Raw genomic sequence first — 27,413 nt, 5'->3', positions numbered from 1 at the left:
CTCCCTTTTTGGGGAGACTTTTGGGGGTTTCTGGGAGCTCCATCCCCAATATTAGGGGACATTTTTGGGGGTCACATTCCCAGTTTTGGGAGAGTCTCTGGGGTCCCATCCCCATTTTTGGGGGCTTCTGGGAGCCACATTCCCAATATTAGGGGAAATGTTTAGGGGTCCCATCCCCTGTTTTGGGAGAGTCTCTGTTGTTGCCATCCCCAGTTTTGGGGGAGACTTTTGGGGTCCCATTTGGGGTGGCTGTGTCTGGTGACAGTGGCAGTGGTGATGGGGAGAGGAGAAGGAAGGGAAGGGAAGGGAAGGGAAGGGAAGGGAAGGGAAGGGAAGGGAAGGGAAGGGAAGGGAAGGGAAGGGAAGGGAAGGGAAGGGAAGGGAAGGGAAGGGAAGGGAAGGGAAGGGAAGGGAAGGGAAGGGAAGGGAAGGAAAGGAAAGGAAAGGAAAGGAAAGGAAAGGAAAGGAAAGGAAAGGAAAGGAAAGGAAAGGAAAGGAAAGGAAAGGAAAGGAAAGGAAAGGAAAGGAAAGGAAAGGAAAGGAAAGGAAAGGAAAGGAAAGGAAAGGAAAGGAAAGGAAAGGAAAGGAAAGGAAAGGAAAGGAAAGGAAAGGAAAGGAAAGGAAAGGAAAGGAAAGGAAAGGAAAGGAAAGGGAAAGGGAGGATTTGCCTGGGGCACACGGCTGCAGGGTGGCAGCACGGCCCCGGTGGCGGGACCGGCCCTTGTCCCCGCCGAGGCCCCGGGAATGTCCCCAGAGGCTGCCCCGGGCGTTCCCGCTGATCCCGCCGCCAGCTCGGGGTGACTCAGCCGTTTCCAAAGCAAAGGAAGTCACTGACAGGACTCTTCCTGCAGGTGACAAACGCTCATTTAGGGGGGGCTGGGACCGCCGATTGTGCCGCCTCCATCCCACCGGGGATGTGCCGGTGCCAGCTGCGGTCCCCGCCCCGCGCCAGCTGCATCTTCCTGGGGTTTTCCTTTATGGAAAGAGGCAAGTCTGGGAAGGGGAATTCCGAGGAAGAGGAGGCTGGTGACACCTTGGGGACGATGAAGATCAAAGCACCGGCAGCGTGAGACCTCCTGGGAAGCGAAAGGGGATTTTTGTAGTTATCGTTCAAAATGAGGAGCTTTAACCCATTCCCAGCTCCGGACACAGAGAGCGTCCCCAGAGGCGTGTCCTGAATGTGACAGTGATGGTGGGCAGCCCAGGGGACAGCAGCTCCCTGTCTGCCACCCCCCAGGCAGGGTTTGTCCCGGTGTGCAGTGACAAACAGGTCCGGGGCTGGTTTTGGGAGCCCCTGGGAGGCTGCTGCAGCAGCTCGGGGGGATGCGTTGCCTCAGCCGCAGCGTTTCTTCATCTCCCCCGAGGCTTGGGCGAGGCTGATCCTGCCGGGGTTTCCTCACTCTGGGAATCTCTTGGTGTCCCGGGAAGGGAAGTGGCAGCAGGGATGTGCTGTCACCTCCAGGGCAGCTCAGGGCTCGGTTCCTCCCCTCCCCTCCCGGTGCTCCCGGTCTGAGCCGCCCCCATGCCCTGCCCGCCTCTGCTCTCTGTGCTGCCAGCGCTGGGTGATGCCCCAGAGAGGGGCTGGACCCCTCTGATCCCATTGCAGGGCATCCCTCTGATCCCATTGCAGGGATCCCTCTGATCCTATTGCAGGGATCCCACTGATCCTATTGCAGGAAATCCCTCTGATCCCATTGCAGGGCATCCCTCTGATCCCATTGCAGGAAATCCCTCTGATCCCATTGCAGGGATCCCACTGATCCCATTGCAGGGATCCCACTGATCCCATTGCAGGGGATTCTCTGATCCCATTGCAGGGATCCCTCTGATCCCATTGCAGGGGATCCCTCTGATCCCATTGCAGGGATCCCTCTGATCCCATTGCAGGGGATTCTCTGATCCCATTGCAGGAAATCCCACTGATCCCATTGCAGGGGATCCCTCTGATCCCATTGCAGGGGATCCCTCTGATCCCCATTGCAGGAAATCCCTCTGATCCCATTGCAGGGATCCCTCTGATCCCTTTGCAGGGGACCACACAGGTTCCATTGCAGGAGCTGCAGCAGCACCCACAGGGCCCAGGGGTGGCAGAGGGTCCCTGTCCCTCCTGGTCCCCAGGGACTGACCCCATTCCAAGGCCTTGGTCCTGACAAGAAAACTCCTGGTCCAAAACCCCTGTGCCTGAGCAGGGACAGGGCTGAGATCCCAGCCCTGGCAGGGGCAGTTTTTGAGGGTTTCCAGAAGAAATCCCAGAGCTTCCAAAGGGAGCAAATCCTCTGCTGGGCACCCTCAGGGTGTCCTTGGCATTGAGTGGCTCTTCCAGGGGACAGCAGGATCTGTCCCCATTGGAGCTGGAGCATCCCCTGGTCCCTCCTGGGTTTTCCCAGTGGATGTTTTATGTTTTCTGTGTCCCCACCAAACACTCCAAGGTCAGCAGAGGTGTCACCTCCAGCTGGGGCAAGGTGACCTGGGGACAGCACAGCCACAGCCACCTTTGTCCCCATCCCACCTGGACACTGGCACGTCCCTGTGCCCAGGCTCTGCTTTCCTGGGCAGCTCCTGTCCTGCCCCTCAGCCCCCTCTGCCATGGATCCTCAGAAGGGCTGGGAGTGCTCCTGCCCTGGGGCTGTCCCCAGCCTGACCTGCAGCCCCAATTCCATGACCCTGAGCTGTGACCAGGTCCAGGAGTTGGGCTGAGGGGATGTTCTGGGGGATTGAAAAGGGCCAGGGGACAGGGACAGGGACAGGGACAGGGAGAGGCAGGAGCCAGGCACAGCCCAGAGCTGAGCCCAGCCTGAGCCCTGCCCTTGGGACCAGCCTTGCTTGTGTTTGCTTTGGCTCAAGAAAACTTCCCAATTTCCTCCTCCTCCTCCTCCTCCTCCTCCTCCTCCTCCTCCCCTCTGTCCATAATGTCCCCCCAGAGGGCTCAGGCTGCCGTGGGGGGCTGAGGACATCCCGAGCAGGTCCCTGTCACCCCTCATGTCCCTGGCACAAGGCTCTCTCGGACTCCTCACCCCCATCCCAGTGTTTTAATTCCTCCTAAGGGGAGATAAGACCGGGATCAGCCCAGCCCGGCTCTGCCAAACGGGCAGGAAGCAGCACAGTAATTAAATGGGCAAATAATGGGAATTTAGGATTCTAACAAAAGGCAGAAAAGCAATCCAGAGGGGGTCGGGAAAATCAGGAACACAGTGAAAAACCCAATCAAGCAGAAAATAGCCCGGACTGGAGCCAAGGGAGGGGCTGAGGCAGCCGGGCTCGGCGGGGAGGAGGGGATTTGGGAGCTGGGGGGAGGATTTGGGGGGGTCTACAGTGCCGTTCTGGGGCAGAACGAGAGTTTTGGGAGAGATTTGTCCCCGAGCAGAGCTGGCTGAGGGCTGAAACCCCGGGAAAAGTTCCCAGATCGGCCCTGGGGGCACGGCAGAGCTGGGATGTGAGATCCATGGAAATGCCCCGGGGGGCGGAGGGGGCGGGACGGGCGGGATGGGGGCACAGGGGGCATTTTGCTGGGATTCAGCGTTTCCTGCAGACTCCCCATCCCCAGCATTGCCTGGGATGAGCTCTCTGCCAGGGGCTGGCTGTGCCCTGTGGGCACAAATCCCCTCGGGAACAACCTGGCAAGGACCCGCGGTGGGGTCCCAAACACTGGGGAGCTTTTGGAGGGTTCTGTGCTTCCCACCCCCAATTCCGGGGGGACTTCTGGAGGTCTCTGCGGCTCCTATCCAAATTTTAGGGAAGACGTTCGGTTCCCATTCTCAGTTTTGGGGGATTTTGGGGCTGTTCTGTGGTTCCCATCCCCAATTTTGGGGAGGTTTCATCCCAAATTTTGGCTCTGCTGCCAGCATTTCCTGCTCATGCCCGTGGTCACTGCATCCCTGGGGACATGGACAGGGAGCTGGGACACAGCCCTGGGGGACCTGGCACAGTGACAAGGACACCCCGGGGACCCCCAGGTGGCACCGAGGCTGTGACACCCTGAGGAGCGGCCCTGGGGTGGCACTGGGGCTGGTTAATCCCGGGGACCATCCCCAATTTTGGGAAGATTTTTGGGGGTTCCTAGGAGTCCCATTCTCCAGCACTGGGGGAGATGTTTAAGGATCCCATCCCCGATTTTACCGGGGTCTCTGAAGGTCCCATCCCAAATTTCTGGGAGACTTTGGGTGTCACCTCCAGTTTTGGGGATACTTTGGGTGTCCCATCCCTGAATTTTGGGGAGACTTTCGGTGCCCCATCCCCAAATTTGGGGAGATTTTTGGGGTTCTGAGGAGTCCCATCCTCCAGTATTAGGGGATATGTTTAAGGATCCCATCCCCAATTTTACAGGGGTCTCTGGGGGTCCCATCCCCAATTTTGGGGAGACTTTGGGCATTTCATCCCAAATTTTGGGGAGACTTTGGGTGTCCCCTCTCCAGTTTTGGGGATACTTTGGATGTCCCATCCCCAGATTTGGGGATACTTTTGGGGGTTCTGAGGAGTCCCATCCTCCAGTATTAGGGGAGATGTTTAGGGATCCCATCCCCAATTTTACAGGGGTCTCCGGGGGTCCCATCCCCAATTTTGGGGAGACTTTGAGGAGGTTTTTGTGATTCCCAACCCCAATTCTAGTTGAGAATTTTGGAGGTCTCTGGGATTGCCATCCAAATTTTGGGGACACTTTGGGCGTCCCATCCATATCTTTCATAGACTTCATTACCCCAATGTCCCTCCCATTCCCTAATGAGCCTCAGATGCCACTGACTGCTCCTTTCACCCCTCACCATGAGGCACAGGGTCGGGTGTAGCCATGATATTTTCTGAAAAATCCTTTCCTTAGGATTTTTCCTCCTGAGAAGCTGAGAGGCCTCAGGAACAAAATGTAACCAATGGTTATCTGCTGCTGTGGGATGCAACAGGTGCATCTGGGATTGGGCTCATGTGGTTGTTTCTAATTAATGGCCAATCACAGTCAGCTGGCTCAGACTCTCTGTCCCAGACACAAGCTTTTGTTATCATTCTTTCTTTTTCTATTCTTAGCCAGCCTTCTGATGAAATCCTTTCTTCTATTCTTTTAGGATAGTTTAATATAATATAATATAATATAATATAATATAATATAATATAATATAATATAATATAATATAATATAATATAATATAATATAATATAATATAAAACATAATATAAGTTCTGAAACATGGAGTCAGATCCTCATCTCTTCCCTCATCCTGGGACCTCTGTGAACACGGTCACAGTCAGGGACACGGCCCAGCCCCGTGGGGACCCAGGAACAGCCCGGGCCGGTGTCCCCAGGGCCTTTCCTGGGGATTTCCTGCCGGGAGGAGCTGCCCGGGGACATTCCTGGCACGGCCGAGCCTCCCTGGGCAGGGTTTGTTTCCCCGGAGCCCTGGAGACGATCCCGAGCCATGGAGCGGGGAGCGCCCGGGGACCCCCGCGGGCTCTGGGGGAACCCCCCTGCAGGGACCCCCCTCCTTGGGGTGAGCCTGGAGCGCTCCTGCCTCGGGATTGACGGGATAAGGGTGGAGAGGGGCTCGGCGCTGGGCTCGGGGCTTTGGGTGGGCCCCGGGCTTTGCAAACGCCCTGCAGACCCCGAAAGGTGCCCGAGTCCTGTCCCCAGGGGTGGGGACTCTGCGGGTCTGGGAGTGACCCAGGATGGGGGGGCGCTGTCCCGGGAATACCAGGGGAGAGCAAATTCCCATCTCCAGGGCTCCCGTCCTGCTCCCCCGGGCCACCCGCTCGTCCCACCACAGAGCCCTGTCCCCTCTGTCCTGCCACTGCCCCCGTCCCCTCTGTCCTGCCACCATCACAGTCCCGATCCCGCCTGTCCCCAGACGTGCCTCCTCTGTCCTGTCCCCACCCCAGTTCCCTCTGTCCTGTCCCCACCCCTATCCCCTCCATCCCGCCACCAGCCCTGTCCCCTCTGTCCTGCCATCCTTGTCCCCCTCTGTCCTGCCCCCACCTCGGTCCCCCCTGTCCTGCCCCCTGCCCCCAGCCCTGTCCCCTCCATCCTGCCACCATCCCAATCCCCTCTGTCCGGCCACCGCCCCTGTCCCCTCTGTCCTGTCCCCATCCCCTCTGTCCCCTCTGTCCCCACCCCCGTCTCTCGTCCCCGCCACCATCCCGGTCCCGGTCCCGGTCCCGCCTGTCCCCAGCCGTGTCCCCTCTGTCCTCTGGTGTCCCGCTGCCAGGACTCCGCATTAACCCTTGAATTTCCAATCCCGGTTTCCCCTCCCCTCCTCCCTCGCAGCCCCGCGCCCTGGGATCGCCCCCCGGAGCATTCCCGGAGCCCTCCCGGTGCCCGGTGCTGATCCTGCAGCCGCTGCCCGCGCCCGGGGCCGCCCCCGCGGGACCCCCGCCCGCCCGGCCAGGTTCGTGCAGGGCTGGGGGGGGCAGAGCCGAACCCGGCGGGTTCAGCCGAGCCGCACTCGGCCATGTCCACCCATCCTTGGGTCCTTGCGTGGGGGTTCAGCACCACGGGCTGCGAATTTTGGGATTTTACCAACTCTGGGCTCCAAGATGCTCCCGGGGAACAGTTTTTGGTTTTTTGTTAGGTTTTTTTTGTTTGTTTGTTTGCTTTTTGTGTGGTTTTTTTTCTGTTTTTTTTTTTTTTTGTTGTTGTTGTTGGGTGGGTTTTTTTGGTTTTGTTGTGGGGTTTTTGGTTTTTTTTTTTTTTTTGGTTTGGTTTTTGGGGTTTTTTGGTGTTTTTTTGTGGGGTTTTTGTGTTTTTTTTTTCCGGTTTGTTTTTTTGTTTTGTTGTGGGTTATTTTGTTTTTGTTGTGTTTTATTGTTGTTGTTGTTTTTTGGGGTTTTTTTGTTAGTTTTTTGGGGGTTTTGTTTGTTTTTGGGGTTTTTTTTTGTTTTTTTGCGGGTTTTTTTGTTTGGTTGGTTTTTGTTTTTTGGGGTTTTTTTGTTTTGGTTTGGTTTTTTTTCTTTTTTTTTCTATTTGTTTGTTGTGGGGTTTTTTTGGTTTTGTTTTTTTTTTTTTTTTTGGGGGGTGGGGGGGTTCGAAATTCAGCTGTTTTTGTTCTCCAAACCCCCATTTCCTGCTGGCATCCATCCATCCCCAGGGGACACCGGGGTGTGACAGACAGGCTGCTGGAACTGCAAGGTGGAGTTGAGAGGGGCTGGAACCCTCGGCTCTGCCCCTGCCCAGAGGGGCTTCACCCACCTGGGTGCCCCCAGGCTGAAATCTGGGCTGGGAGGGGCTGGCAGCAGGGCCAGGGGCTGTGGTGACATCGGGGACAGCAGAGACAGGGGCTGGGGACAGCAGGGACAGCAGGGACAGGTGCTGGGGTCAGTGGGGACATCAGGGACTGCAGGGACAGGGGGCTGTGGTGACCAGGGACAGCAGGGACAAAGAGCTGTCATCACTGGGGACACACCACAGGCAGAGTCACTTTGTGCTGTGGGGAGGGGGAAGGTGGAGCTGTCCTTAAAAATCCGAGGAAAATCCTTAAAAATCCAAGGAAAATCCTTAAAAATTCGAGGAAAAAGGATGCTGCAAATCAGTGTGGAAGTAAACAGAGCCAGGCTGGCCCCAGTGGGATGGGTGCATCCACCCAGAGCTGCCAGCACCCTGTGTCCCACCCCAGTTCAGTCCCTGGGGTGTCCCCAGCTCAGCAGAGTCCCAGGAGGTGCTGGGGTGCTCCTGCCTGGAGGCACAGTCACCTCCCGTGTCCTGGCAGCCAGCCTGGCTCCTCTGGAGCCTCTGGGGATCTGGCTCTGAGCCCTTATGGGGTGGTCCAAAGCCTTTTTTACTCCAGGGAATCCCAGAATGGTTTGGACTGGAAGGGACCTTAAAGCCCACCCAGTGCCACCCCTGCCATGGCAGGGACACCTCCCACTGTCCCAGGCAGCTCCAGCCCCAATGTCCAGCCTGGCCTTGGACACTGCCAGGGATCCAGGGGCAGCCCCAGCAGCTCAGGGTGGATGAAGCCAGCAGGATTTCAGGGGATTCCAGCAGGTTTATAAGAATTTTCCACGGGAGTTTCACACCTGCAGAAAATGGGGGTGTTTTTTGGGGCTCCAGAGGCAGATTTGGGGTTTCCTCTGTTTATGAGCCTCAGCAGCCTCACACCCTCAGTGTGGTCTCCAGCCAAGGGGACAGAGACACTGCCCTGGAGCAGGCAGGAGCTGAGGAGGCACTGAGCATTCCCACCCTGCTCCTCCCTGGATCCCAGCAGTGGGGATTGGGGTCCTGGGCTCACCCCCAGCTCCTGCCCTGTAGGAGCATCGGGGGGTAGGACAGTCAGGATGGATGGAGATGAGAGATCTCTGCAGCCAGGGCTGGAACTTGGGGTTTATTGCAAAGGGCCTGGGTGCAGGGCCCTGCTGGGAGCTGCCAGGCACAGCTCAGAGCAGGACTGAGAGAAGAGAGGGGGAGAGAGGATGAGAGGGTGAGAGAGTAAAAGGGGTAAGAGGCAAGCTAAGAGGCAAGAGGCAAGAGCTAAGACAGCAAAGTTCCTGTTCCAATACAATAAATCTTCGGTGTTGAATATTCTAATTCTCACTCACCAATCTAGTACAAGATACAAATCCTATAGCATTTCCATACAGCCTATAAGAATCATTACATTACCACACTGGGTTACATTTTAAACCCTAAAAACTCCTCTTTGGGCCCCTTCTGCCAAGCTGGCAGGGTCTGCTCTGACCCTTGGGCCTGTCTGCAAGCAGAGGGTGTTGTTCCATCAAAAGGGGATCACCTTCAGCTGGCCACACCATTGTTTTCCAGTTGTTCAGTAACTGAGGGATCTCAAAGTTTGCTTTTATTCCAATCTCACTGGTGGTTTCCATATTCTCAAAATCTTTTGCCAGACAATCATATTTATCAGGCTTTCCTGTTTCATCTTCCCCAACATTGCCCCTCATGCACAGAGCAGGGCTGAGCCTGGCATGCTCTGAACGCTGCCCCTGCCAGGGCAGCTGCCCCCCAAGGCCCTGGGCACTGCCAGGGCTGCAGAAACTCTGCCCAGAATGAGAGGAAAGTCTGGAGCCTCCAGCCCCATTAATCGCTGACCACAGCCCCTGGCCCTGCTGTCCCTGCTCAGCTCCCTCTCGTGAGCCAGCAAGGAAGAAAAGGCTCAAATATGGCAATTTTCAAGCTTTAGTCAAGCAAAATAATTTTTAAACACCACATGAGGCTTCCAGAGCAGGGTGGGGGAAGGCTGGCTGTGCTCCCATGCTTGGGAACAGGGAGGAGCCTGGGGCCCGCCCCATCCCGGGCACTCATCCCAGGCTCTGCTCCCTCTGCTCCCTCTCTGATGCAGAATCTCCCATCCTCGGGCAGGTTTGATGGAGTTGATGCTGATTCAAGGCTCCCAAATGCACCAGCTGCTGATGCACGGCCTGGCCATGGCAGCTCTGATGCCCCGTGGTGCAGGGACAGCCCCAGCCCAGGTGAGGCTCAGGGGGATGGAGGGACCAAAGAGGGACCAAAGCGGGGGAAAAGGGGATAAAGATGGGGAAAAAAGACCAAGGACCAAAGAGGGGGGAGAGGGACCAAAGAGGAGGCAATGGGACCAAAGAGGGAGAAAAGGGACAAAAGAGGGGGCAGAGAGGGGGCAGAGGGACCAAAGAGGGACCAAGGAGGGAGAAAAAGGACAAAAGAGGGGGTTAAGGGGACAAAGATGGGGCAAAGGGGACCAAAGATGGGGAAAAAGGACCAAGGACCAAAGAGGGGGGAGAGGGACCAAAAAGAGGGCAGAGGGGACAAAGATGGGGCAGAGGGACCAAAGAGGGTGCAGAGGGACCAGAGAGGGTGCAGAGGGACCAGAGAGGGGGCAGAGGGACCAGAGAGGGGGCAGAGGGACCCCCAGGGCTGTTCAGGGTCACCACGTCCTGCTCTGGGACCCTCTGGGGGCAGCACCTGGGTGGTCCTAGCCCAGCTCAGAGCAGCCCTTTGGGGTTTTGGGGCTTTGTTTGGAGCCCAGCTCTGAGAGCTCAGAGAGCAGCCAGGCCCTCTGGAAACACAGCCCAACCCAGCAGGAGCTCTGCAGGGGCTGCCAGTTAAAAATCCATCTCAAACCAAAACATTTCATCTCCTTGGGGGGAACAATGCAGCTTTTGGGGCAGGGCTGGGCTGTGGCAGCTGCGGAGCTCGCTGCCAGCTGGCACCTCCTGGCACCCAGCCCCTGCCCTCCCAGTGCCACCAGGGCAGGGCTGGCCAGGGCTGGACCCTGCTCAGATGGTCTCACACAGATCAAAGGGCTCTTCCCATGGGGTTTGGTCCCATCTGTGGGGCTGCCACCCCCTGTGTCCCCCCTGGGGCTTTGCTGGGACTGAGCCCACCCAGCGGGAGCAGCCGGGCGCGATCCCGTGTTATATTTGCCCAATTATCCCATCATTAAAAAAAACAAATCGTATTAGAGGTAGCAGCAATTTTAATTGAATAGTTTAGAAAATATATAAAATTGGATACACTTGAAGTATTGACAATATAATTTGATTAAAATAAGGGATGATTTGGTTCCAACAATAGCACATAAGCAAAAGATAACTGTGGGGTACGGAGTGCAGGGCTCTGGTCCCCTGCCACCTCACGTACGAGCTTGCCAAGTGAAGATTCCCCCCTTTTATGCCCTGTGTCAATGCCATCTCCTCCCATTTTTGATTCATCCCACTTCTACCTCCGCCCTCATCACCACCTTTACCGCGCATGCTCCACCACTCGTTTTGGTGGTCGCACAAGTCTTTGGGGGTCGTTTTTGATGAAGGCCTCTCCTCTTCCTCGATGTCCTTTAATTCACCTTTGGGTTACACATGCGCACCAAGCCAGTACAATGTAAGCCAAGACTAACATAATATTATATTTAAGCATCAAAGCAATAAATCTCTCATTTTCCTGGGACCCAACCAGTTTTCCCTTCTTTCTGTTAATTTTTAGTAACTGTTATCTCTTGCTTTTTCCTGTCCTTGAACATCTGCAGGAAAGGGGGGGGGGTGGTGGAACCCCTTCTCTCCCTTTCTTTCTTGGCATTACACCTTTTAAATGTTTTATTATTTCCAAATATTAATTACTATATCAATATTGATTACTGTTTCAATTTTGTCAGCATGAATCATTCCTATTTATCACACCGGCCAGCGGCGCTTTGGGAGCCCCGGCCCAGCCCTGCCTCTGTTCCCCCCCTCAGGTGCTGGCAGGGCCTTTGCAGGGTGAGGAGGAGGAGGAGGAGGCTGTGGTTTTCCACCATCACTACGTGCCCTGGACCCCTCCCTGCCCGGCCCCCGTGCGGTTCCTGCGCTCCTCACCCGGGGAAGGGCGGTGAGTGCCAGGGCTCGGTGCCACCCTGGTGTGGCAGCCCCTCCAGGGACGCCATCCGCCCCTCATCGCCCTGTCCCCGCTCCTCCCAGCAGAGCTGTGCCCCCCCCGCCGCCCCCCAGTGCCACCAGCACCGTGGGACCCGGCGTGTCCCCTGCAGCGGGTAAGGACAGCCCGGGGACACTGTCCCCATGGTCCCGACAGGGCAGCCGTCCCTCGGGCTTCCATCACCCTGGGCTGAGCTTCCCTGCTCCCGTCTCCATTCCATCCCATCCTGTCCCATCTCTTCCCAATAATGTCCCATCCCATTATCCCATCCTATTATCCCATCCCATCTCAATAATGTCCCATCCCATTATCCCATCCCATTATCCCATCCCATCCTATGGATCCCATCATCCCATCCCATCCAATCCCATTATCCCATCCCATACCATCCCAATAATGTCCCATCCTCTTATCCCATCCCATCCCATTGATCCCATGCCAATCATGTCCCATTCCAATAATGCCCCATCCCATTATCCCATCTTATCCCATCCCAATAATGTCCTACCCATCCATCCCATGGATCCCATCCCATCCCATCCCATGGATCCCATCCCATCCCATCCCATCCCATCCCATCCCAATAATGTCCCATCCCATTATCCCACCTTATCTCATCCCAATAATGTCCCACCCATCCCATCCCATAGATCCCAACCCATCCCATCCCATGGATCCCATCCCATGGATCCCATCCCATCCCATGGATCCCCTCCCATCCCACCCCACAGAGTTTTACACCATGGAGCAGCACTGGGGGCTCTGAGTTCTGCTTCCCTCCACCCTGAAGATCCTGGATGGATGCTCCACCATTCCCATGCTTTTGGGGTTTTGGGGTGGTTTCCCTGCTGAGCCCCCCGGCAGGGCTGTCCCAGCCCTGTCCCAGCCCCGGTGTCACCCTGGTCCCCCCAGGCCGGGGTGGCACGGGCCGTGCTGTGCCCGGGGGTGGGACAGAGGACGGTCCCCACCTCCATTCATCCCTCCAGCTCCCAGCGCAGCATCGCCTGTAATTAATGTGCTTTGTTAAGAGAGCGCCCTGCTGTCGCTAATTAAACATCTGTAATTACATTAATTGCATCTGTAATCTGTAATGGGCTGGTGGCTCCGTGCCTGGGTGCAGGGGCTCCCTCGGGGCTGGGGGGGTCTGGCAGTGCCTGGGGGGCTGAGAGGAGCCCGGGGGGGGGGGGTCTGTGAGGTCTGGGGGGGAGAGGGGGTGCTGGGGGGTTCCTGTCAGGTCTGGGTGTGAGGAGGTGCTGGGGGTCTGTGAGGTCTGGGGGGGTTTTGTTAGGTCTGGGGGCTCCCGTCAGTCTGGGGGGGTCTGTCAGGTCAGGGGGGGGTCTGTCAGGTCTGGGGGAGGGAGTGAAGGGATGCTGGGGGGTTCCTGTCAGGTCTGGGGGGGTGAGGGGGTGCTGGAGCAGTGCTGGAGCTCCAGGCTGAGATCTCCTGGCTGAGCAGGGGCAGAGCTGGATCTTGTGGGGAGAGCAGCCTGAGAGGGAAATCCCAGAGTTTCCCAGCATTCAGTGACCCCTGAGCTCCCCGGGAGCAGGAGGAAGGGGGCAGAGGAGGTTTTTGGATGCTGGGAGCTGTCCCCTGCCCGTGCCACCTCCCCAGCCCTGCTGTGCCCTGGGGGGCTCCAGGCTTTTCCCTGGAGCAGAGCTCCCGGCAGGAGACCTCAGGGCTGGTGGTCTGGAGCTCTGAAGATGCAGAGAGGCACCATAAACCCCTCCTTGGACAGCCCTGCCTGTCCTCTGCCGGTGGAAGGCAGGATTTCCCTTCCCTGGGCTCTGCAATGGGCAGATGCTCCCCAGCCTGGCCCCTGGAGGAGCCCCCAAATGTGGAGCAGGAGGATCAGGTGGACTCCAGCAGGAAGGTCCAGCTCCTCCAGCTGGGAGCTGTGACCGTGTTCACGGGGATCTGAGGATGAGGGAAGAGATGAGGATCTGACTCCATGTTTCAGAAGGCTTGATTCATTATTTTATGATATATATTATATTAAAACTGTACTAAGAGAATAGAAGAAAGGATTTCATCAGAAGGCTGGCTAAGAATAGAAAAAGAAGGAATGATAACAAAAGCTTGTGTCTGGGACAGAGAGTCTGAGCCAGCTGACTGTGATTGGCCATTAATTAGAAACAACCACATGAGCCCAATCCCAGATGCACCTGTTGCATTCCACAGCAGCAGATAACCATTGGTTACATTTTGTTCCTGAGGCCTCTCAGCTTCTCAGGAGGAAGCATCCTAAGGAAAGGACTTTTCATAAAAGTTGTGTGTGACAGGGAGGGACTGAAGGAGGCATCCAAAAGCAAGGCTGGGATTGATGGGAGAGCAGCCTGGTGCCCAAAGGCTCCCCCATGGACACAGAATGGGGAGGAGGAGTGAGGAGTCACCTGGAATGGGCTGGGCAGGAAGGGTGGGCTCGGGATGTGACCCAATCTTTGCTTTAATATGAGAATAATGAGAGGAATGGGAGGGTGAAGCAATGGGCATTGCAACAGCCCTGGTGGACATAACCCCGGGGTTACTGGTCAAACTGGGGCACCCTCCAGCCTGGCCAGAGCCTGGGGACATCTCTGTCACCTCCAGGGTGGGAGGGCTCTGTGGTGGTGTTTGAGGGTCCCCAGGACGAGGGAAGAGATGAGAATCTTGACTCCATGTTTCAGAAGGCTGATTGATTATTTTATGATGTAATGTTATATTATAGTAAAAGAAAATTATATACTAAAACCATACTAAAAAAATAGAAAGGAGACATCAGAAAGCTAGAAAGGAATGAACAATAAAATTTTGTGGAGAAAGGAATGAATAATAAAATCTTGTGACTGACCAGAGCCCTGACACAGCTGGACCTGGGATTGGCCATTAATTAAAAACAATTCACAGGCTGGGTAAACAATTCTCCAAATCACATTCCAAAGCAGCAAAACATGGAGAAGCTGAAGCTTCTCAGGAGAAAATATGCTGGCAAAGGGATTTTTCATCAAATATCACAGTGACAGGGCAGTGATGCAGAGATGCTGGGCTGAGGGTGGGTCCTGCCAGGGGAGGGCAGGGAGCTGGGGTGGTCCCAGCAGAGGTGACAGTGCCCAGGAGTGGCCTGGGGGGACTGGCAGCCCCCAGAGAGGCACAAGGGCAGGCACAAGAGGATTTTGCTGCTGCTGGGTCAGGGCTGAGCCCAGGGATGGCAGCAGCACAGGGATGTCCCCCCTTCCCCAGCCCTGGGGGTGTCCTGGGGGCTTGCAGCCACCTGGGATGGTGGCAGGTGTCCCTGCCATGGCACTGGATGGGCTGTGAGGTCCTTCCCACCCAAACCCCCCTGGGATTCTGGGATTCCTCATTTGGGATTGGACCAGCAGGGCTGGGAGAGGCTGCTGGGGGCTGACACCGGCCCAGTGTCCCTGCTGTCACCAGGACTTGGTCCCTGCTGTCACCAGGACTTGGTTCCAGGAGTTTCCACGGGGCTGGCCTGGATCCTGCAAGGCACCAGAGCAGGAGGAGAGGTTAATTACAGCCTGTGCTAATTGCACCCCTGAAAACACCTCATGCAACACGGCCCCTGGCTGCCAACTGGGCCAAGGGCTGCCACCCCTGCAGGCCTGGCAGAGGGGGTGGCAGAGCCCGGCCCCAGGCACTGTGGGACCCTGGGGACACAAGCTGGGCCCTGGGAAGGGAAGGGCAGAGGGGCTCCTGCTGCCCAAACGGAGCAGGGGAGGGGGAGCAGGGGTTCCTGCTGCCATTCCAGGTGGGAGATGTCTCCCAGCCATCTGAGGCTCTGCAGGGTGAGGTTTGGGTGCCAGCAGGTGGCTGTGCCCAGCCATGGACCAGGAGCAGCTCCTGCTGTCCCCACAAGCTGAGCCTCCCTTTCCCAGGGCCGGCAGCCCCTGGCCAGGACTATTGTAAATCAGAGGTGAGGGAGAGAGGATGATGCATCTGACTCCATGGATATCACAAGGCTAATTAATGACTTTATTATACTATATTATTCTATACATCTAAACTGAACCTGCCCAGCACTCAACCCTGCACACACTGCCCAGAATCTCGTGGCTGTCAGTGACAGTCCTGACACACACACACACACCTGGCCCTGACAGGCCGAGGAAACAAAACTCCATCACTGTGGGTAAACAATCTCCACGTTGCATTCTACTTGGGCACAAACACAGGCACAGCAAAGGAGATAAGAATATTCTTGGGAAGAATTCTGCCTTGCTTTTCTCTGTGAAGGGAAATGTGGGGCTCCACACTTGGCCCTAATAAGCCAAGGAACCAAAACCCCATCACTGTGGGCAAATAATCTCCATGTTGCATTTTACTTTGGCAAAACACAGGCACAGCAAATGAGACAAGAATTGTGTTTCCTTCTCTGAGGTTCAGAGAATGTGAAACCTAGAAATATTCTTGGGAAGAATTCTGCCTTGTTTTCTCTGTGAAGAGAAATGTGGGGCTACACACCTGTCCCTGACAGGCCAAGGAAACAAAACCCCATCACTGTGGGTAAATAATCCCCATGTTGCATTCTACTTTGGCACAACACAGGCACAGCAAATGAGATAAGAATTGTGTTTCCTTTCCCTGAGGTTCAGAGAATGTGAATCTCAGAAATCCTTGGGAAGAATTGTGCCTTGCTTTTCTCTGTGAAGAGAAATGTGGCAGCGCAGGACAGATACCTGGGACAGGAAGAGTTCAGTGAGCAGCAGGTCTGATCTCACCGCCCTGGAGTCTTCAATAGCCCAGGAGGTGACAGCAGTGACACCTCAGGTGACTCAGGGTCCCTGTGTGACTCACAGCCACTCTCCACCCCTGGGTGGGTGTCCTGCTTCCACCTGAGCCATCCCTGAGCCGGGATGAGATGCACAAAGAGCCTTCCCCTGGGCCAGCCCCAGCCACCCACACAGGATGCTCCTGATTCACCTGGCCCGGCCCGGGCTGAGCTGGGGCAGCACCATGGACCTGCTGCTGCTCCAGGGGCTGCTGCTCCTGCCCCTGGCAGCGCTGCTGCTCTACAGGTGCAGCCCCCACTTCCAGTTCCTCTGCAAGGTGGCCTTCTTCAACTGCTGGATCGTGGCCTTGGCCACCCTGCTGTCCCCCCTGGCTGCCTTCCGGGGACGCTCCGTGGAGAACATGAGGTGAGTGAGGGATGGAGATGGGGAGAGCTGGCTGGGCTTGGCTCAGCTGCAGGAAATCCCATGGTTTGTGGCCACAGGCTGGGTCACAGCTGGTGGCAGAGCCCTGGGGCCAAGGCCACGGCTGTGGTCACATCCGTGGGGCAGTGAAGTGCAACTTGTGGTGTGAGAGGTGCTGGCTGTGCCCAGGAGGGGTCAGACCATGCTGGAGTTGGGATTTGTGGTCCCTGAGGGATGAAATAACATAAAAGGGAACATTCCTGACCATGGCAATGTTGGGGTCATCACCTGGGTGGGTAATGGGGGGGTTTGGAGGTACCATCAGGGCAGGGGGCAGATACATGCCCAGTGCTGTGTCCCTGGCTCTGGTTTTGCCTATGGAAGACCTGGAAACAGCACCCTGGCAGAGGGATTGAGGGTGGAGAGTCCTGGTACAGATTATTCCATGGCTGCCCCATTCCTGGAAGTGTCCCAGGCCAGGCTGGAGGTGATTTGGAGCACCCTGGGATAGTGGGAGGTGTCCCTGCCATGGCAGGGGGTGGCACTGGGTGGGTTTAAGGTCCCTTCAAACCCAAACAATTTCATGTTTTTATGGTTTTGGGATGTCTTGGTGCCATCACCTGTCAGGGTCACAGCCCTGTCCCTGTCACAGCCATGTCCTGATCACAGCCGGGTCCCGACTCTGCTCCCGGGGGTGGAAGCAGGGAGATAACACCGGTGAGATAACAACACCGGGGAGATAACACCAGGGAGGAGATAACATCTCAGTGCAACACGGGGGAAGGCCTGGGCGCGCTCAGGGTGTTGCAATCCCGCTGCTGGATTCCTGGGCAGGATGAGCACAGATTAATTACACAGGGAAAATGTCCCAGCTTGAGAAACTCTGAGGATTTGTGTGGAGGGATCCCGGCCCGTGGCGGGAGCGTGGCCGCAGGTTCGGTGTTGTCATCGGTTCAGTGGTACCGGTGGTGGTTCGGTGGGACCAGTCTGAGCTTCGGTGTTCTTGGTCTGAAGTTCGGTGTTATCAGTCCAAGGTTCAGTGTTCTCGGTAATGGTTTGGTGTTCCCGGCCAGAGGTTTGGTGATACCCTTCTGAGTTTCAGTGGTACTGGTCCGAGGTTCGGTGTTATCAGTCCAAGATTTGGTGGTACCAGTCCGAGGTTTGGTATTTCTGGTCCGAGGTTTGGTGTTCCTGGCAGTGGTTCAGTGTAACCAGCCAGAGGTTTGGTGTTATCAGTCCGAGGTTCGGTGTTACCAGTGGTGGTTTGGTGGTACTGGTGGTGGTTTGGTGTTATCAGTCCAAGTTTCGGTGTTACCAGTGGTGGTTTGGTGGTACTGGTGGTATCAGTCCAAGTTTCGGTGTTACCAGTGGTGGTTTGGTGGTACCGGTAGTGGTTTGGTGTTCCTGGTCTGAGGTTCGGTTTTCCTGGTGGTGGTTTGGTGTTCCCGGTGGTGGTTCGGTGGTACTGGCGGTGGTTTGGTGGTACCAGTCCAAGGTTCAATGTTACCAGTCTGAGGTTTGGTGGTGCTGGTCAGATGTTCGATGTTCCTGAAGGTGGTTTGGTGGTACTGGCGGTGGTTTGGTGTTCCTGGTCTGAGGTTCGGTGTTCCCGGTGGTGGTTCGGTGGTACTGGTCTGAGGTTCGGTGTTCCCATTGGTGGTTCGGTGTTATCAGTCTGAGGTTCGGTGTTCCCGGCAGTGGTTCAGTGTTCCCGGTCCAAGGTTCAGCATTATCAGTCCGGGGTTCGCTGGTACTGGTCAGAGGTTCGGTGTTCCCAGTGGTGGTTCAGTGGTACCGGTGGTGGTTCGGTGTTTCCAGTCTGAGGTTTGGTGTTATCAGCCAGAGGTTCAGTGGTACCAGCAGTGGTTCGGTGCTCCTGGAGGTGGTTCGGTGGTACTGGCAGTGGTTCAGTGGTACCGGTGGTGGTTCGGTGTTCCCAGCAGCGGTTCGGTGTTATCAGCTGGAGGTTCAGTGGTACCACAGGTGGTTCGGTGTTCCCAGAGGTGGTTTGGTGGCATCAGCTGGAAGTTCGGTGTTCCCGGCGGTGGTTCGGTGGTACCAGCGGTGGTTCAGTGATACCAGAGGTGGTTTGGTGTTCCCAGTCAGAGGTTCAGTGCTCCCGATGATGGTTTGGTGTTTTCAGTTCGAGGTTCAGTGGTATACCGGTGGTGGCTTGGTGGTACCGGTCTGAGATTCAGCGTTATCAGTCTGAGGTTCGGTGTTCCCAGTGATGGTTCAGTGGTACCGGCGGTGCTGCAGCAATGGTACCGGCGGTGGTTCGGTGTTCCCAGTCTGAGGTTTGGTGGTGCTAGTCAGATGTTCGATGTTCCTGGCGGTGGTTCGGTGTTCCCAGTCCGAGGTTCGGTGTTCCTGGTGGTGGTTGGGTGTTCCCGGTCGGAGGTTCGGCGGTACCGGCGGTGGTTCGGTGTTCCCAGTCCGAGGTTCGGTGCTCCCGGCGGTCGTTCGGTGTTCCCAGTGATGGTTCGGCAGTACCGGTGGTGCCGCAGCCTGTCCCGGGTTCTTCCCGGGGAACGCCGGGCTCATCCCGGGCTGCTCCAGAGCTTCCGGCTGGGCGGCGATCCCGAGGGCGGCTGAGCCTCTCCCGCCTTATCAGCGCCGCTTATCTCGTCCCACCGGCAGCTCCGTGCCCGCCCAGCTCCCGCTCCTGCGGATCCCAGAGCCTGCGGCTCGCAGCGCTTCCCTGTCATTATCCTGGCTTTGGGGCACTGCTCCTCCTCGGATCCTCAGGGATATTCGAGCCTGCGGCTCCCGAGGGATGGGGGCGATACCGCGGACCCTGTCCCGCATTCTCACCTGGTGCTGAGCCCTTCCTTGAGCCCTTCCCTGTGCCCTGGGGGCAGTGACAGATGTGGGGACAGTGGCACAGACGCTCTGTGGGTCGGACAGTGCCCCATTCCAACACTGACGTGTCCCAGGATTTTGTCTCCACGGCTGCTGGAATCCCTGGTGCCCCCTCCTCCCTCCACTCCTCTCATTATTCCCATCCTGAGCGTCACCCATCGCTGCCATCCCCATATTCCTCCTCCTGTCCAGCCCTCCCGGGATGTGACACTGCTGTTCTGCTCAGATCCATCTCTTCCCGACACTGCAGCTCCGGTGGAGCCATTTGTGATTCCCCATAGGAATGGATCCGGGCTGGTTTTCCCTTCCCCCTGCCGCACAAAGCAGTGCAGGGGCGGTCCCTGGGGTCACCCACGTCCCTGGGGATCTGTCTGTCCCTCTGCCACCCATCCCCAGCTCAGCTCCTCCCTGCTGGGATTCACCTCTGGCTTTGGGAGTCTGGGATCTGCATTTCCATCCACACACGGATCCAGCTGAGCACCTGGGGAGCTTCTCCCGGGCAGAGACAGTTTGTCCTCGTTAGGATGTGAAGATCCCATCCCCATCCTCATCTCTGTCCCCTTCCCCATCTTCATCCCTTTCCCTGTCCCCATCCCCATGCCCATCCCCATCCCCTTTCAATCCGCCACTTTCTCTTTTTGCTTTCCCATCATCCCTGCACATCAAAATCCCGGTTTTTCCCTGCCACAACCTCGTGCTCCTCACTCTCCCTCCTCAGCAGCTCCCTCTGCTCTGAGCCAGGAGCCGGGCTCAGCTGAGGTGGGAGCCAGGTGAGTTCTGAGCCTCACAGGCTGCAAATGTGTGAGAAATCCAAAATTCCCTGAGCCTGAGCCCGGGTCCAGCAGCACAGCCCGGCCTAACCCAGCCCTCCCAGAACCGTTCCTCACACGTATCCCTCTGCCTTATCTCGTTCCTTATCTCATCCCTTATGTCGTCCCTTTTCTCATTCATTATCTCGTTCCTTATCTCGATCCTTATCTCGTCCCTTATCTCGATCCTTATCTGGCCCCTTATCTCGATCCTTATCTGGCCCCTTATCTCGATCCTTATCTCGTCCCTTATCTCGACAGGCTCCTACGGGCGGCGCTCCTGCCCCTCAAGCGCTTCTACGGCATCAGGATGCGGGTGAGGGGCTCGGAGCGGCTGCAGCTGCCGGGGCCCTTCGTGATCGTCTGCAACCACCAGGCTTCCCTGGACCTCATGGGTGCGTGGGGGGGACCCCCGGAACGTCTGGGGGCTCCAGGGGTGCGCCAGGATGGATCTGGGGGGTCAGCACCGGGATCAGGGCAGGGATGTGTGGTGGGAACGGACCAGGAGGGCTTTTGGGATTGGGCTGTGCTGCAGGGAGAGGAGGGACAACGGGAGGTGATGCCACAGGGTGATCCTGGGATTGGGGACAGCTGAAAATCCTTTAAGTCAAGGCTAAAATAACCCCAACCTGGTCCTATATTAGGGTATGAATTATTAAATAGTGTATAAATTATATTAGGGCATAAATGATTAATTATTCTGTGCACTGATGTAATTTGGCCTCTCCAGAGAGCTTCTCTCTGCAGTTATCACCTCTCAGGACTGGCTGAGCTGCAGAATTTATTGCTGATATCCAGCTGGTTGCTCCAGCCTGGGGGTTCCATTTCCAAGCAGTTTTCCCTGGTGATTTTTCTGCTGCCAGTGCCGTGGGTTGGGAAGGTGTTAACGGGTGTTCTCCATGCCCCAGGAATGGTGGAGGTGATTCCCGAGCGCTGCGTGCCCATCGCCAAGCGGGAGCTGCTGTACCTGGGCACGGTGGGCTGGGCCTGCTGGCTCAGTGGCATCATCTTCATCGAGCGCCAGCGCAGGGACGCGGCCATCGAGGTCATCTCCCGCACTGCCAGCACCATGAGGAGAGAGAACGTGAGGGACAGGGCTGGGGGACACCGGGGGGGTCAGAGGCTCTTAGTGTGAATGCACCGTGAACCCCCTGGTAGGGAAGAATGATGCATCTGACTCCATGTTATTATATGGAGTTATTACTCCATAATTACTTTACTATTATTTTATTATACTATAATATTACTTTATTATTACTTTATTATACTATATTCTATTAATTATACTATATTCTATTAAAGAATAATTATTATAGAATTTATTATTCTATATTAATAAAATATTAATGTAGAATAATAAATAATTTAAGAATATAAATTAAATAAATTAATATTTATTATTCTATTTTAATAGAATATAGTATAATATATAATATATATATTATTATTATTATACTATATTCTATTAAAGAATACCATACTATACTATACTATACTATACTAAAAAATACAGAAGGGATACTTACAAAATGCTAAAAAGACAATAATGAAAACTTGTGACTCTTTCCAGAGTCCTGACACAGCTTGGCTGTGATTGGCCAAAGAGTGAAAACAACTCACAGCAGAATGCAATGGAACAATCACCTGTGGGTAAACAATCTCCAAACACATTCCACATGAGCACAGCACAGGAGAAGCAAATGAGATCAGAATTGTTTTCCTTTCCTCTGAGGCCTCTTGTTGCCTTTCAGCTTCCCAGTAGAAAAACCCTGGGCCAAGAAATCATGTTCAGAGAATGTGAATGCCACAGGCTGTGGGCAGGACTGACCCAGCTGAGGTCGGGGTGTCTCAGTTTGAAAAGCCAGATGTCTGCTGAGGAAGGCAGGAGCCTCCCTTGAAATAGAAAATGCAAAGCCCTCCCTCTGAATTGTTATAATTTTGAAATTAAGAAGCTCTCAGGCAAAGATACGGGAGCAGGAATAACAGTTCTTTATTAGGAAAAATAAAATACAAATGCAATAGTACAAAAAATCCCCAACAACCACGGACAGAGTGAGAGCAGTCCCTGCCCCCTGTGTGTCAGGGGGTGGCACAGCCCCATCCCATGGGGGCTCAGCCCTCCTGCAGTGCCAGCTGTGGCTCTGCTGGAGCAGGGATCCTGCACAAGGGGGGAGTTTTCCTCTGCAGCTCCAGGGCTGCTGGAGATGGGCCTGGGCTCCTTCTGGCAATGCAGGGCAGCAGAAGCTGCTCCTCTGGCAATGCACTGGGCAAAGGCTGCTGGGCTGTCCCAAAGCTCAGATTGGATCCAGGTAGGAATGCTTGGCTCCTCCCCTGGGCGCAGCATCTCCCCATGGGATGATGGAATTGGATCAGCCATGCAGGGACACTCAGTGGCCATGGACAGAAGATAATTAATAATTAATGGCCCATGAACAGCAGAGATCTCCTGGAGGGAGGATTGGTTGTGGGAGAGATAAAGAAAGCTGCCCAGTTAACAGCAGAGAACTGCCCCAGCTCTGACAGATGGGGACAGAACACACACCCCAGCCACACCTTTCAGCCTAAAACATGGGGTCACCTCTGTCCCTGTCCCCTGCAGCTCCGTGTGTGGGTTTTCCCTGAAGGCACCAGGAACCCGGGCAGGTCCATGCTGCCCTTCAAGCGTGGCGCTTTCCACCTGGCCGTGCAGGCCCAGGTAAGGAAATGGGCAATCAAATGTTGGACTCGATGGGCTTGGAGGCCTTTTCCAAAATGTTTCCTTCCCTTTGGCTCACCCTGGATGGAGCGGAGTGGTTGTGAACCCTGGGGCAGAGGGATGGGGGGGGTTTGGTCCCCAGGGATGCAGGGGTTTGGTCCCCAGGCATGGGGGGATTTGGTCCCCAGGGATGAGGGAATTTGATCCCCAGGGATGAGGGGTTTGGCCCCCAAGGATGGGGAGGTTTGGTCCCTAGGACTGGGGGTCTTTGGTCCCCAGGGATGAAGGACATGGTGCTGGGCAGCACCAGGAAGGGACAGGCAGGAGCAGGAGTCTCACCTGGGGAGGGCTCTCTCTGGGGGCCCCCCCTGACCCTCCATATCCTGCAGGTTCCCATTGTCCCCATCGTGATCTCCCCGTACAGGGACTTCTTCAGCCCTGAGGAGAAGAGATTCACCTCTGGTAAGGGATGGGCAGGAATTCCCATGGCAGAGGGCAGGGCTGGCACTGGGGATGAGGCACCTGAGGGTGTCTGAGGGATGCTGAGGGGTGGGGAGGCAGCTGGGGTGGAAGATGCCTGGGGGAATACCCAGTTCCTGCTGGGATCCTCTAACACATCCCTGGCTTTTCCCTCCTCTCCCAGGGACCTGCACCATCCAAGTCCTCCCCAGGGTGGAAACGTGTGGCCTGAGCCCAAAGGATGTCCCCAAACTGACCGAGAGTGTCCGCCAGGCCATGGCCGAGGCCCTGGCCGAGATGTCCATGAGTGATCACAGGGACCAGGGCATGGAGCAGCCTCTGCTGGGGCCAGGGGAGGACAGGGACAGCCCCCAGGGCCAGGGGGACACAGCCAGGAGCAGCAAATAGGCAGGGAGCGAGTCCCTCGGGGACACCAGGGAGGTGTCCCTTGTCCCCTGAGGAGGTGTCCTGCAGCCCTGCCACCGCCCCAGCAGGACGGTGCCCTAAGGGGAGCAGAGCAGGGCAGGATGGGGACCAGGCAGCACCCCCAAAAACAGAGCAAGGTGCCCCCAAAAACAGAGCAAGGTGCCCCCAAAAACTGAGCAAGGTGCCCCCTAAAAACAGAGCAAGGTGCCCCCAAAAACAGAGCAAGGTGCCCCCAAAAACAGAGCAAGGTGCCCCCAAAAACTGAGCAAGGTGCCCCCTAAAAACAGAGCAAGGTGCCCCCAAAAACAGAGCAAGGTGCCCCCTAAAACCCCTTGTTGTGACTGCATCCCCTGGATGTCCCTCTGCCAGACCTGGAGCTGTGGCTGTCCCCCAGGATGGCCCCTGCCTGCTCGCTGGGCAGGGCAGGGATGGTCCCAGCAGGGCTGGGGGCTCACAGCCCCATTTTCCACCCCTGATTGTTGGGCTCCCCCATGGATTCTCCTTCCAGAATTCTCCTGCAAGCTGGAAATGCCATTTGAGTGCAGCCAGATCTGAGTGTGTGGCTTGGGGGGGACACGAGGTCCAGGGGAGGTTGCTGGGGGGGAAGAGCATCCCAGGGGGGGAGAGCATCCTTGGTGCTGAGCTGTGAGCCAAGGGTGGGACATTAAAGAGTTTGGAGCTGGTGCTGTGTCCTGGCTGTGCTGAGGGGGATCCATCTCCTCGGGGAGACTTCACACTGCCCACAAAGCAACCCTGAAAAGGGAACACCCCTGAACAGAGCACCCCTGAACACAGAACACCCCTGCACCCTGCACACAGAGCACCCTGCACACAGAGAACCCAGCACAGGGAGCACCCTGCACACACAGAGAACCCTGAACATAGAGCACCCCTGAACAGGGCACCCTGCTCATGGAGCATCCCTGTACACGGAGCACCCTGCACACAGAGAGCTCACTGCACACAGAGCACCCTGCACACAGAGCAGCCCTGCACACAGAGCAGCCCTGCACACAGAATATCCCTGCACATGGAGCATCCAGCACCCACAGAGCACCCTGAACACAGAGCACCCCTGAGCACAAAGAACCCAGCACAGGGAGCACCCTGCACACACAGAGCACCCTGCACACAGAACACCCTGTACGCAGAGCTCACTGCGCATGGAGCACCCTGCACACAGAGCACCAGCACAGGGAGCACCCTGAAAAGGGAACACCCCTCAACAGGGAACACCCTGCATATGGAGCACCCCTGAACAAGGAGCACACTGCAGAGGGAGCACCTGCACACAGAGCACCCTGAACATGGAGCACCCCGCTCATGGAGCACCCCTGAACAAAGAGCACCCTGCACAGAGAGCACCCCTGAACAGGGAACACACTGAACATGGAGCACCCAGCACAGGGAACACCCAGCACAGGGAACACCCAGCACAGGGAACACCCTGCACATGTAGCACACCATCCCCACCCCAGGGCTGGTGTGAGGAGCACATGGCAGGGTGGGGGTTACCCTGGTTTGGGGCTGCCCCTGAGGCAGAGCTCTCCCTGCACCAGTAAATGCATAAGAAGAGCATTAATTGAAGCCTCAAATGCCCAGCAACACCTGGGTGGTGCCCACCTGCACACAATCCTGCCTGGAGGTGCCTCTCCACGGCCTCTGGCCCATGGCCCATCCAACAGCTGGATGGTTCCCTGCAGCCAGGCGGGGATTTGGGATCTCCTGGCTCCTTCCCAGCTGAGCAGCTCCTATGCCAGCACCCCGGGGTGGCAGCAGGGCAGGGACAGGGCAGGGTGTGGCTGTCCCCTTGTGGGGAGCAGGGTGTGCAAGGCTTCCCTCCCACCCTGGGATAAAAGGTGCAAACCCAGGCACAGAGCTCCGGTTTGGCACCATTCCTGCTCCCAGGAGAACTGGATTATGGAGGAAATCCTCCTCAAATCTGTTGCAACACCAAACTGCAAAGAAGCTTCCCATGAGGAACAACCCACAGGATCAGGAGATGTCACATGGACATGGCCAAGGGTACAGGAAGGTCCCACATCCCAGAAAACTCCTTTAATCCTTTCCTGTGTCCCAGGATTCCCAACATGTGCTGTGGTTTGTCAGCTCTGAGCTGGCCTGGGGGTCCCACCACACCCCTGGGGTGGTTTGGCTGCCCAAAGTTTGGGTCTGGGGGGTTGAGCATCAATGGAACCATGGAATGGTTTGGGTGGGAGGAACCATAAAGCCCATCCAGTTCTGCCATGGCAGGGACACCTCCCACTGTCCCAGGGTGCTCCAATCCCATCCAGCCTGGCCTTGGGCACTGCCAGGGATCCAGGGGCAGCCCCAGCTGCTCTGGACAAATCCTTGTCCTGCCCGGAGGGCCAGGGCCCATCCAGCCCTCCCTGGATTTTCCCCTGCCAGTGGGAGGTGAAAGCTTGAGGAGAGGAAAAAGTCTTGGCATGGGGGCTCTGGGAACAAATTGCTTTTTCTGGTGCTCCAAGGCTTGCCCTGCCTGGCTGCTCTGGGTGCCCAGCCCTGGCACAGCTGCCCAGGGCAGTGCTGGGTCCTCATACCTGCAGGGGTGTCACAGACATCTTTTATGGAAAATCCTTTCCTTAGTATTTTTCCTCCTGAGAAGCTGAGAGGCCTCAGGAACAAAATGTACCCAATGGTTATCTGCTGCTGTGGAATGCAACAGGTGCATCTGGGATTGTTTCTAATTGTTGTTGTTTCTAATTAATGGCCAATCACAGCCCAGCTGTCTGGACTGTCTCAGTCAGTCACAAGCACCGGAGGGGCTTTAAGGTCCCTTCCCACCCAAACCATTCCGTGATTCCATGGTTCCCACAGCCTCAGAGGGAAGGGAACTGCAAAACCCCAGAGCAGGGGATGTGCTCAGCACTGTGGGGCTGTCCCACATTCCCACCAGGACACAGGGAAGCTGTTGGAACCCTGGACACTGAGAGTTTCAGACTTTCTGTGCTGCCAGGCACTGACCCCCAGGAGAACTCTGCATTGACCTGAGGCTGTGGAGCATCTTCCAAACTGGAATGATAGAACTGGGATTGTGGGTGTGGGGTTTGGATAGTAGTGTGTAACATCACAGGGTGGAAAACTTGGAGTTTAAGGGTTTAGAATATAGTAATATATGAAAAGCAAGATGGAGGTTTTAGAGTGGAGGCTGGTCCTTCTTCTTCTCCACCTTCTTCTTCTTCACCTTCTTCTTCACCTTCTTCTTCACCTTCTTCACCTTCTCCTTCTCCTTCTCCTTCTTCTTCTCCTTCTCCTTCTCCTTCTCCTCCATGGGTTTAGGTGGTTTTGTGTAATTGGATAAAAAAGTCTGCATTGCGGGTCACAGGTGCTTGGTTATTGGGTTAAAAGTAAAAACAATTTAATAATTAATTAACAAATAATTAATTTTTATGATTATCCTTAAAAGGCCTTGTAGAGGGAGAGATGGGCCTCCATTTTTAGTTTGTTAGAATGAAGTGCTGGTAGAACTCAGGGTTTGTGAGACTGTAACATAGAATAAGAACTAATAAACATTTGGATCTGAACAAAAAATATTGTCTCACACATTTAATCCCAACCTTACAGAAAAAAGAGGCAAAGAATCCACAGGAAGCAGCTGGGGCCTGCCCTGGCAGGTGTCCAGCTCCCATGTGTGCAATGGGAGCAGATGGGTGATGCCACATCCCCACACTGTCCTGTTCCTCTGTCCAGACTGCATGAAACTGGGC

The 27,413-nt window shown here is 55.9% G+C and overlaps 2 protein-coding genes across 2 annotated transcripts; both read left to right on the top strand.

The window, feature by feature from the left end:
• Window positions 1-9,261: 9,261 nt before the first annotated feature.
• Window positions 9,262-12,380, top strand: PRR29 (proline rich 29). The gene is made up of 4 exons (XM_036398937.2): window positions 9,262-9,396; window positions 11,133-11,263; window positions 11,356-11,423; window positions 12,040-12,380. Exons 1-4 carry the CDS (start codon window positions 9,292-9,294, stop codon window positions 12,072-12,074), a joined length of 339 nt encoding a protein of 112 aa, XP_036254830.1. The 5' UTR covers window positions 9,262-9,291; the 3' UTR covers window positions 12,075-12,380.
• A 3,875-nt stretch (window positions 12,381-16,255) lies between these two features.
• Window positions 16,256-23,667, top strand: AGPAT1 (1-acylglycerol-3-phosphate O-acyltransferase 1). Its single transcript, XM_036398947.1, has 6 exons — window positions 16,256-16,437; window positions 20,367-20,500; window positions 21,014-21,189; window positions 22,705-22,800; window positions 23,190-23,262; window positions 23,444-23,667. Exons 1-6 carry the CDS (start codon window positions 16,256-16,258, stop codon window positions 23,665-23,667), a joined length of 885 nt encoding a protein of 294 aa, XP_036254840.1.
• Window positions 23,668-27,413: the final 3,746 nt, after the last annotated feature.

The sequence above is a fragment of the Molothrus ater genome, chromosome 27 (genome assembly GCF_012460135.2).
Source record: "Molothrus ater isolate BHLD 08-10-18 breed brown headed cowbird chromosome 27, BPBGC_Mater_1.1, whole genome shotgun sequence".
In the NCBI taxonomy this organism is placed as follows: Eukaryota; Metazoa; Chordata; class Aves; order Passeriformes; family Icteridae; genus Molothrus; species Molothrus ater.
Note: the sequence above shows the minus strand (reverse complement) of the source record. Positions and strands in the feature narration are given on the sequence as shown.